The 10,967-nt window shown below is 50.8% G+C and overlaps 1 protein-coding gene across 1 annotated transcript; it reads left to right on the top strand.

The window, feature by feature from the left end:
* The first annotated feature begins 228 nt into the window (after window positions 1–228).
* LOC131907164 (histone H1.10) lies at window positions 229–1,264 on the top strand. The gene has a single exon (XM_059258157.1). It carries the CDS (start codon window positions 350–352, stop codon window positions 917–919), a length of 570 nt encoding a protein of 189 aa, XP_059114140.1. The 5' UTR covers window positions 229–349; the 3' UTR covers window positions 920–1,264.
* Window positions 1,265–10,967: the final 9,703 nt, after the last annotated feature.

Genomic DNA, 10,967 nt, shown 5'->3' with positions numbered 1-10,967 from the left:
GCCCAGGCTGTTGTTGTTCTCAACGTGGTCCGCCACGGGGAAATAAAAGCGGAGCGGGGCGCGCTCTCCGCCAGAGCGCAGCGCGCACGCCCAGAGCTTCGGAGCCGGCGCAGCCACGCCGCGCTCCCCGCAGGCTCTCCGCATCCCACCCCCGAGCCCCGCCGCGGCCGGCCCGGCCCCCGCCCGCGCCCCAGCCCTGCCGCCCGGTCCTAGGCCCGGCCGCGGCCGCTCCCGCCTGGAGCCGCCGCGCGCCCCCAGCCCCCCGGCGTCGCCGAGGCCCCTCGCCTTCCTCTTCCCGGCGCGGCCCCCAGGCTACCGCGCGCCGCCTGCCACTAACCCGCTGGCCACCATGTCCGTGGAGCTTGAGGAGGCCCTGCCGCCGACGAGCGCCGACGGGACGGCCCGCAAGACGGCCAAGGCGAGCGGCCCTGCGGCGCCCGCGCAGCCCAAGAGAAGGAAGAACCGCAAGAAGAACCAGCCGGGCAAGTACAGCCAGCTGGTGGTGGAGACCATCCGCAGGCTGGGTGAGCGCGGCGGCTCGTCTCTGGCGCGCATCTACGCCGAGGCCAGGAAGGTGGCGTGGTTCGACCAGCAGAACGGGCGCACCTACCTCAAATACTCGATCCGGGCGCTGGTGCAGAACGACACGCTGCTGCAGGTGAAGGGCACCGGCGCCAACGGCTCCTTCAAGCTGAACCGCAAGAAGCTGGAGGGCGGTGCGGAGCGGCGCGGAGCCTCCGCGGCCAGCAGCCCCGCGCCCAAGGCGCGCACGGCGGCGGCGGCGGCGGACAGGACGCCGGCCAGGCCGCAGCCCGAGCGGCGCGCGCACAAGGCCAAGAAGGCGGCGGCTGCCGGCGCGAAGAAGGTGAAGAAGGCGGCCAAACCCAACGTGCCCAAGGTGCCCAAGGGCCGCAAGTGACGCCCGACGGTCTGGCGACGTTAACAAGTTTCCCGTCTCTACCCCACAGTGTACCGGTTCGGTACGGTTCGGCCTGGCCCAGGTCCCCACTCCCTGTCCTTTTCCTGCCCCTCCCCCAGCGATGCTACGTTCTGTTTGCTTTAGGTTTTTGAAACGGCCCTGGCGACGCCTCCATTGGCTCTCACCCTTGGCAACGGCCGTCGTCATGGTTACCGGCCCGGCGGCGCCAATGGCCTGGCGGCGCCTGCCTGCCGTGCCCGCCGCTGGCCACCCGGCGCTCCGGTTGCGCGGCGCCTTGCTCCGCCCGCCACTCTCCTGGGGCGCAATAAACGGTTCCAACCTTGACCCTTGTCGTTGTCTCGTGGGCGCTGGAGGCTGCGGGGGTGGGGGTGGGGCTCCTGCGGGGGGAGTCGAGGCCGACCGCGCTGGCAGAAGTGAGACAGCCGGCCAGTGGAGAGCGCAGCACCTCTAAGAAATGTTAAGAGAGTGGCTCCCAGCCTTAGATCTCCGCACTGACCAGCATGTACAGGATAGCTGTCCACATGTTGGGGATTAAACCTCAGGAGCCAGTCTAACAATGGACAATTTTGCCAAATGGAAGACCTGCAAAGTTCTAGAACAGTATGTACACATGTAAGGTGTAGGAGTGAGCTGGAGCCAGGGTTGGTGAGAGATAGTGAGCGCTCATTCCCTGTATCACTTTTTTTTTTTTAAGTGGGGAAGGGCCTTGGGGCAGTGGCTGAGGGTGGGAAGGGACCAGCGTTTCTTGGCTGATGTGATCATGCGGCAGACTCAGCCACCTGAACCAAGTGGTCACTTCACTGCCTCTTGAAGTCTGGTACCTGGCTGAAGGTTCCCTGCAAAAGGCATGGCCAGGTACCATGTTGAATTGGGCGCTACCATCCCCAAGCTGGCTCACCCCCAAATGGCTCAGCCCCTGTCCACAGGGTCATGATGGGCTAGACCTTGGAAACAACCTTACCCAATTCCACAGGTATTTTTGAGGTTTCCTGAAGGCTAAGAGTTGGCTTGTCGGCCTGAGTGTTCCCAGTACTCCACAGCCAGCCCTGTGGCTCTTATCCAAGTGCCTGGTAAAATCCCTAACCTGTCTCCTGCCTGCCCTGCTATAACCCTCTTTTTGTGAACTCTGGGGCTTCTTGGTGCCTTTCAAATTGTCATTATTACCTCATTCTATAACTCCCAACTCTGCACACCTGCCTTCCAGCATCCCTTGTAACTTAGCATCCCATTCCTTGGAGATGCTGGTTCTTGGCTTCTGGCTTCCACCCCATGCCCAAGTGTAGACCCTCCTAGACACTTAAGTACCCAGAGTAGTCCTCAATAGGTGTCTAAGGTTTTCTATCACTGTGATGAAACACCATGACCTTAGCAATATGGGGAAGAAAGGGTTTATTTGGCTTACATATCCTAAGTCTCAATCTATTGAGGGTTGCCAAGGCAGGAACTCAAACAGGGCAGGAAACTGGAGGCAGAAACCGATGCAGAGGTCATGGAGGAATGCTGCTTGCTGGCTTACTCCTCATGGCTTGCTCAGTTTGCTTTCTTGTAGAACCCAGTACCACTAGGGATGAGACAACTCATTAGGAGCTGGGCCCTCCCCCGTCAGTCACTAAGAAAATGCCTTACAGGCTTGCCTACAGCCTATTTTTTTTTTCAGCCTATTCTTATGGAGGCATTTTCTCGCTTGAGGTTCCCTCCTCTCAGATGACTCCAGCTCCTGTCAAGATGACAAAACTATCCAGCACTGTAGGGCAAGGCCCCTGCGAACTGTAAATGTCCTTTGGGGACCAAGCCCACCCTAGTGTCAGGTTATAGGGCTGGCAGAATACTGAACCCCTCCAGCCCCAGGGGTAGTCATGTGACCTAAGACCTGGCCAGTGAGTGCTTAAGTCGGTTGTTAACTTGGCTTCAGTGGTTGAGACAGAGATGGGTTCAGTGCCAACAACTGGAGGGCTTCTCTGGGCACTGCTGAGAAACAGCTGCTCTTCCCTGAGGACCGCTAAATGGTAGCAATGTGAGTCCAGGCTCGCCTGAGAAGGAGTCAAGATTGGGGTGCTGGAGGCAGGAAATGGACACCGGCCTAAAGTCCTGAATGGAGCTCCTAGGCCTCACCACCCTAGGACTGCTGCATGGCTCTGTAGAGAAGTCTGTTAGAGTTGGGTTTCTGACAGCTGTGTTCCGGCCTCCAAACTCCTTTGATTACCTTTTCTCGCCATATCCCTGGACTTTGACATTTCTTCAAATGGTTGTTCTTCTAAACCATCTGCCCAGGGTCCCCAATCGCTCCCTACCTGCTCATCCAGACTCACCTCTTAGGCTTGCCAACTTAGTTACCTCCACACTGAGTTCACCCAAGTAAACTTGAAAAAAAGAGGCTTCCCAAGTTAAGGCTATATGACCCTAGCCAGCCACTCCTGACAATTTGCAGTGGGCCAGGAGCTCGGAGGAGGGCTTCTTCAGTCTCCTCCAACTCAGAGAAGAATGTGGGCAAAAGGGGACATAACTGATGCAACTATTGAGCCCTTGGGAGGCGACACCGTCAGCCAATGGCCAGGTTCCTCCTGACATTATATTCTGCTCCTGAACTGAGGAAGTCTAGGATCTATTTCCTTAATATGTCCTGATCTTGGCCCCAATGACCCTGGATTCCATTTGAACACAGATGACACCTGGCTAAGGAAAAAGGTTTTCTGGTTGAGGTAGCCCAATATAGCCAAGAGCAGAGGACTTACAATACATAAAGCAACCCAGGCCTGAGTGCTGCCTCTCCACACCCGCTAATGGGAAGGGCTGGGTGAAGGCTGAGGCTGAGGCTGAAGGTGCTGGACCTGGCTTCATGGGGGCTTTTGGTTGGAGGACAAAGATTGTTCTCTCCAAGCCAGAGTTTCCTCACGTAGAATCAAGGCTGGGTTACTTGTGACTGTTCACCTGCAAACAGGTTACCACCTTGTGAGCTCCCAGATCTCAGGTATTCTTTGGGGGCCTTGAGGTCTGTCTTTTTCCTGGCCTTGGGACAGCCCTGCAGACACTACTAAGCCCTTATCCTGGGTACTGCAGCTATAGTGACCACAGGCTGGGGTCTCCATGTCTGGACCACCCTGTCCTGGACTTGTGCCTCTGCCGGGTATGGCTCAGAGCTGAGCATGGGCGTTGGGAGGGGTGGTGCCGAAGACCTTGTATCACGTACCTGGTGAGTCAGTTCTGTGTGGTGTAGCCCAGTGCTCATTAGGCATTCTGGCCTTGCCAGCAGTCCTGAGGCAGCAGTGTGGCTCTGATCCTTCCCGGCAAGTGCCATTCTGGCCACTTGTCACAGGATGGAGGCTGCAACCCTGGTGGGGGTACTGAAGAACAAAGTGAGAGCTTGTGTGTCAAGAGCCGCATCTGTAGTCCTTCACTTAACTGGACAGCCCTTCCGGACAGTGTCAGGCTGGGGACAGAACACAGAAGTCAGCAACTTCTGGGTAGGGACTAACACAGGCCTGAGGTCTGGAAGATGCTTCTGGGGAGTGAGGAGCAGCAGCAGAGGGAGGCAGAAGCTGAGGGGGCACAGGAGCAGATGCAGGAGTCTGACTTAACTATGGCCATTCTGTAAGGATGTCTTCATGACAGTTGGAATGTGAAGCCACAGCAGGCAGGAACCCCACTACCTGAGATCGGACTCCAGCACAGTGTGAAACCTGTCATGGCAATGAGAGTATCTTGGAGAAGTCCAGACCCTTGTTCTCTGTTCCTGGTAACAGAAAGGCTGGGGAGAATGGTGCCAGGCTCTGGACCTCAGGAAAGCCAGCAGATAAGCAACATGGCAACTTCCTTCTGAATCTGGCAGGAATCTGCCCAGTAGCCCACCCAGACAGGAAATGGGCAAACAAGGTTGTTCTGGGCACAGAAAATGAAGTGTATGGCATGAGGGGAAGGAGAGTATATTAGTCCAGGTTCTCTAGAGGAACAGAACTGATAGAATGAATCTATATACAGAGAAAGGGGATTTATTAGAATGGCTTACAGGCTGTGGTCCAGCTAGTCCAACAATGGCTCTCTGCCAATGGAAGGTCCAAGAATCCAGTAGTTGTTCAGTCCATGAGACTGGATGTCTCAGCTGGTCTTCAGTATATGCCAGAATCCTGAAGAGGGTTCTAATGCTATGAAGGAATGGACTTGCCAGTAAGAGTGAGAGCAAGCAGGCAAAGAGAGCAAGCTTCCTTCTTCCATGTCCTTTATATAGACTGCCAGCAGGTGTGGCCCAGATTAAAGATGTTTTCTCCCCACCTCAAAAATCCAGATTAGAAGTGGGTCTTCCCACTTCAAATGACTTAATTAAGCAAAGATCCCTCACAAGTGTGCCTAGCCATTTGGGTTTTAGTTACTTCCAGATGTAGTCAAGTTGACAACCAAGAATAGCCATCAAAAATTACCTTAAATTTGTATCAATATAGAAAAAGCCATACCAATGTAAAATATTTGAAATTAATAGTTGCTTTTTAGTTTACAGTATATTCAATAGTCTACCCTTTTACCCTATCATTCCTATATCTTTTTTCTTTTCAGAAAGAGATCCTTGAATCTAACCTCCCTTGTTTGGTTTCCTCTCTTACCATGACCAGTAACAATTTGTCACTGAAAGAACCAAGCAGACGCCATAACAGGCTGTCAGTCTTCTCTCAGAGATCAGTCCTCAATTTCAGTTTCCTGAGACTTAAGCAAGCAGCTTCCTTGCAGTAGTTCCCTTTCTGCACGTATTCTGGTCGCTCAAGGTTCAGCCAGTTGTTTACTGTCTGGGACCCCTCACCAACTTAGAGATACGTGCATGGGTCAATGTGAACGTGCTAGGCCAGCCAGCCCCCAGGGCAGCTCAGGACAAAGCCTGAGATTTGTCCAGGCCTGCCCCCAAAATATAACTGTAACCCCTAACCAGTAAATTCAAAGGTTACACACCCTCACCCAGTCATATGATACCAAGGCTTGTACCACCCTGTTTGCAGTTTTTCCCTTTAAAAACCCCTCACCTTGAGAGCTCAGGGCTGTCTTCCTCCACCTGCTGTGTTGAGTTTGGGCATGGACCAAGCCTGGGCTTGCTTGTTATCAATAAACCCCTTTTTGTTTTGCATCGGATATTGGCTCTATGGTGGTCTTGCTTGGGGATCTTGTGATGTGGCCACAACATCATCAATCCCCCCTAAATGATGACAAACATCATAATCCACCGAATGACCAAAAACCATTTACCATACATCTTGGGAATGTGGGCATCATATTCTTGAAATTGCATCCTGTTGGCTAGGGCTGATGGCATCTTTAGAGAACCCTGAGAAAATTCACATAATGGTCAAGTCCTGGGAGAGCTAGCTGTATCATTTTTTGTCCAGTCTCTGTGTAATGGGAAAGTACAGGGCTTGTCTGAAGTCCTGGCTGGAGTAGTCTGTGAGGTTGGACCATCTCAGCTAGCAGCTTTGAAGTTGTTCTGGATGCAGAATGTTGAGGAAAATGCAACAGAGGCATTTTGAGGCTGGGTCACCTGGCTACTTACCTTTATTGGTGTCTGGTCCTTTTTTTTCTGAAACCCTTTAACTTTTGAAGTTAACATATATATCTGTAATAACACAAGTATGGAATGTGTGGTGTGTACAAGTCAGCTAAAGATGATTTTTTTTGTTTTATGTTTGAACAGGTAAAAGGCATCTTTCAACTTTATAAGTCCGTTTGGACTGTATAACTAAACTGTAATAGAAATCTCCATCCATCCATATGAGAGGATGGCAGGTAATAATAAGTCATGAGAACTCTGTAGCCAACAAGACTGATCACGTCTTGTCCATTCTCAGAGTTGCTTCCATAGGTGAGGGATCAGCATACATGTCACCTGTCCTGTACTCTTTCTTGGTTTCTTTTTTCATGTCTGCAGTCAAGATTTTTAGGAGGTCTTCCCAGATCAAATCGAATCTTCACTAATTTTGAAGAGAACCATAACTTTTTGCTTCCTGTGGAAACAACGGCCCATATTGATCATCAATCAAGAAAACACTCTACAGGCCAATCTTATGGTAGTATTTTCTTCATTCCTCCTTCTAAAATGACCCATGTTTGTGTCAAATTCACGTCACACTAACCAGCACACCCAGCAAAGGCTGTCTCACACTGGAGAGGCTGAGAATCTTGCAGTTATTCAGTCGATGAGGCTGTCTGTCTGTCTGCGCAGTCCTAGGCTGGCACTGAGCCAGAACGGACCTCTGGAGAGCCTGCTGGTCTTCTGTCCACATTAGAATCCCAGAGAAGCTGGTATTGCAGCAGCAGGAAGGATGGACTTGCCAGTGAGTGAGGGCAAGCTGGCAAATGCAGTCTCCTTCTTCTGTGTCCTTCTGTCTGAGCTGGCACGTGGTACTGCCCAGAGTTCAGGTGTGTCTTCCTGCTTCACACAATCTGATCAAGAAAACGCCTCACAGGCATGCCCCGCAGCCTGGGGTGTAGTTAATTCCAGATGTGGTCAAGATGCGTCACCACATGAGAGGATCTGGGAAAGAGAAAGTGACCCTGGGAATCCAGGGTCCACTGGGACAGGAAACAGAAGTAACAGCCATGGTGGAGGGGAAAGGAGCACGAAGCAGAGCAAACCGTTTTAGAACGAACTAACAACACAGGGACAGGAGGGGGCCCAGAGCCGGAGTCCACCAGAGAAACTCTGGTGTTCTATAGAACCCTGCCCACTTCCCTCTTTTTGTCCGGGCAGGGTATCCTTCCTTGAGGGGAGCTCTTTTTCTCCTACCTGTAGGCTTTTCTTTCAGCTGTCCAATTACAACATCCAGAACAATGGAGGGACGCGAAGAGCAAGAAACAGGGCCTGCCCCTGCTTTCCTGACTGGCCTAAATTCCGGACCCCTTTTCATTCCCCGCTCTCAAGGACAGACACTGACTGCCTTTGGGGATGGGAGCATTGGGGTGGTGACCACTCTGGCCATTTCCTGTAGAGAGGGGATAGTGTTTTAGGGTGTTGGCTAGAGAAAAGGGTTCTCCTGGACAAATCCAGAGGGCTGCAATAGAACTTAACTTGCCGGGCGGTGGTGGCACACGCCTTTAATCCCAGCACTCGGGAGGCAGAGCCAGGCAGATCTCTGTGAGTTCAAGGCCAGCCTGGGCTACCAAGCGAGTTCCAGGAAAGGCGCAAAGCTACACAGAGAAACCCTGTCTCGAAAAACCAAAAAAAAAAAAAAAAAAAAAAGAACTTAACTGACTGTGTAGATCTGGGGTGCAGGACAGCCTTTTGGTGACAGGGTGCTATACAGGTGTAGTGGCATCTGTAACATATGAAGTGAAACTGTTAGAGTAATGACAGTCTTACCCAAAAATGTGACTGAAAACAGTTGCACTGGGACATGGTAGCACAGGTCTTTAATCCCAGCTCTTGGGAGGCAGAGGCAGATGGATGTCTGTGATTTTGAGGCCAGCCTGGTCTATAGAGTTCCCTGACAGCTATGGTTGTGTAGAGAGACCCTGTCTTAACAAAACCAAAACAAACAACCCCAAGTGCATCGGCTTTGCTCTCATTAGAGGAGCACAAGCAAGAAAACCACGTCAAATCGAACCTTCTGTGGGTGTGGGCAGAAGCTTCTGTCCTGCCAGCCAGCTCCCAAATAACCACACAGAGACTCAATACTAATTATAAATGCTCGGACAGAGACTTAATGTTCATTATAAATGCTTGGCCGATAGCTTCAGCTTGTTTCTAGCTAACTCTTTTTTTTTTTAAAGATTTATTTATTTATTATGTATATAGTGTTCTGTCTGCACATATCCCTGCAGGCCAGAAGAGGGCACCAGATCTCATTACAGATGGTTGTGAGCCACCATGTGGTTGCTGGGAATTGAACTCATGACCTCTGGAAGAACAGCCAGTGCTCTTAACCGCTGAGCCATCTCTCCAGCCCCTCTAGCTAATTCTTATAACTTAAATGAACCCATTTCTATTCATCTATGTGATACCCTGAGGCTTGCTCACCTCATGTACGTACTTCTCATCCTGCTCACTCTGCGTCTCATGGTTTCTTCTGACTCTGCCCTTCTTTTTCCCAGCATTCTCTCTGCCCCCAAAACCCTGTCTAGCCATCAGCCAATCAGCTTTTCATTAACAATGAGAGTAACACATCTTCACGGTGTACAGGGGATTATTCCACAGCATGTGGCCTTTGTCACAAGTGTCAGCCAGGCTGGTGATTTCCTAGACACTTGTGCTCATTGCAAGGTGGACACCGTGGGGAAGCTGCTAACCAGTCAGCTGGAGTTTAGAGGTGGGCCACCATGTTTCTAATCACCACCTCTCGGAGAACATTAAGAGACAAGGTTAGCTGGACAGTGGTGGCGCACGCCTTTAATCCCAGCACTCAGGAGGCAGAAGCAGGTGGATCTCTGTGAGTTCAAGACCAACCAGGTCTACTGAACTAGTTCCAAGACAGCCAGGGCTACACAGAGAAACCCTGTCTCAAAAAAACAAAAAACAAAACAAACAAACAAAAAGGTGGGAAATGTTAGAGGATGGAGAGATGGCTCAAAGGTTAAGAGCACTGATTGCTCTTCCAGGGTCCTGAGTTCAAATTCTAGCAACCACATGGTGGCTCACAACCATCTATAAAGGGATCTGATGCCCTCTTCAGGCCTGCAGGCAAACATGCAGACAGAACACTGTATACATAATAAATAAATCTTTTTTTAAAAGTTTAAGAAAGAGAAACAAGGTTAATGAAGAGATCTCAACATCATAATAATGCCTTGCTCAACGAAGTGAACTGCACCTGTGCACCGGTCTGAGCTACACACCAGGGCCCTGCAGTGTAGCTAGAGTTTTCCTGCCTGGCCCACAGTCAGGAAATCTCTCTCACCCGCCAGTCCCACAGCTGCTCAGACCCAACCAAGTAAACACACAGAGACTTATATTACTTATAAACTGTATGGCTGTGGCAGGCTTCTTGCTAACTGTTCTTATATCTTAAATCAACCCATTTCTATTAATCCATAAGTTGCCATGTGGTTCATGGCTTACCAGTATCTTAACATCTGCTTCTCATCGTGGTGGCTGGCAGCATCTCTGTCTGAGCCATCCTCCTCCCAGAATTCTCCTCTCTCCTTGTCCCGCCTATACTTCCTGCCTGGCTACTGGCCAATCAGTGTTTTATTTATTAACCAATCAGAGCAACATATTTAACATACAGAACATCCCACAGCACTGTGGTGCATAGGAAATGCTTAGGATGTTCACACGAAAGGTCACGATTGTAACAGTATCCTTAGGCATTCCCTTCCACCAGAACTGCCACCTCACCTCCCATGTATCAGATGTGCTCTTTAAGGGGAATGGACACCAGAGGCCATGTCTGGGTGAAGTCAGGGTCCCATTCTCATTGGGGGCAGAAGTCAAATGTCATTCTCTAACTTACAGCCTAGGATGGAAATAAAATTCCCTTGGGTTTTATTTTGTATAATTGCTCAGCAATATCCTATAGGCACAAGACTGGTATTCTGAACAATGCAACCTAATCCTGTGAGTTTGACAACTGAGAACTTAATCTCCTCACTTTGTAGGGGACCAGGGGCAACTAGAACACTGAATGTCATATGACTTTTCCAGAAGGGAGGTGTACCATCACCAGCAAAAATATGGGTAGACCTTGCCTCCAATTTCAGGAGGGCAGTCATGGGTTCACAGACAACTAAGATCCCATTCAAATTAGGAATCCTATGTTGGGCATGGGTACAAGCTCTCTACCAAGCAGTTAGAGGGGCTAACAGCTCTACAGTCCGAGAATCCATCTCCCCTGTCATCACGAGGAAATCCCTCCTTTGCCTCACAGTCTGAGGAAAAGCATGCATTGGAGTATGATGGACTTGTTCAGACTCAGGCTACGTTTCCCCCTAAATTCCCTACTGTGTAACTTGAGCAGAGTTGATTTTCCTGAGACCTTATATCCATCCCCTGTTAGCTAAGAAGTTGAAGAGAGACTCAATTCCCTGGGAATTTTCCTCCTCAGATGCCCCACAAAGTAAT

The sequence above is a fragment of the Peromyscus eremicus genome, chromosome 3 (genome assembly GCF_949786415.1).
Source record: "Peromyscus eremicus chromosome 3, PerEre_H2_v1, whole genome shotgun sequence".
NCBI lineage: Eukaryota > Metazoa > Chordata > Mammalia > Rodentia > Cricetidae > Peromyscus > Peromyscus eremicus.
The sequence above is the reverse complement of the archived record's forward strand: the minus strand, read 5'-3'. Positions and strand labels throughout refer to the sequence as shown.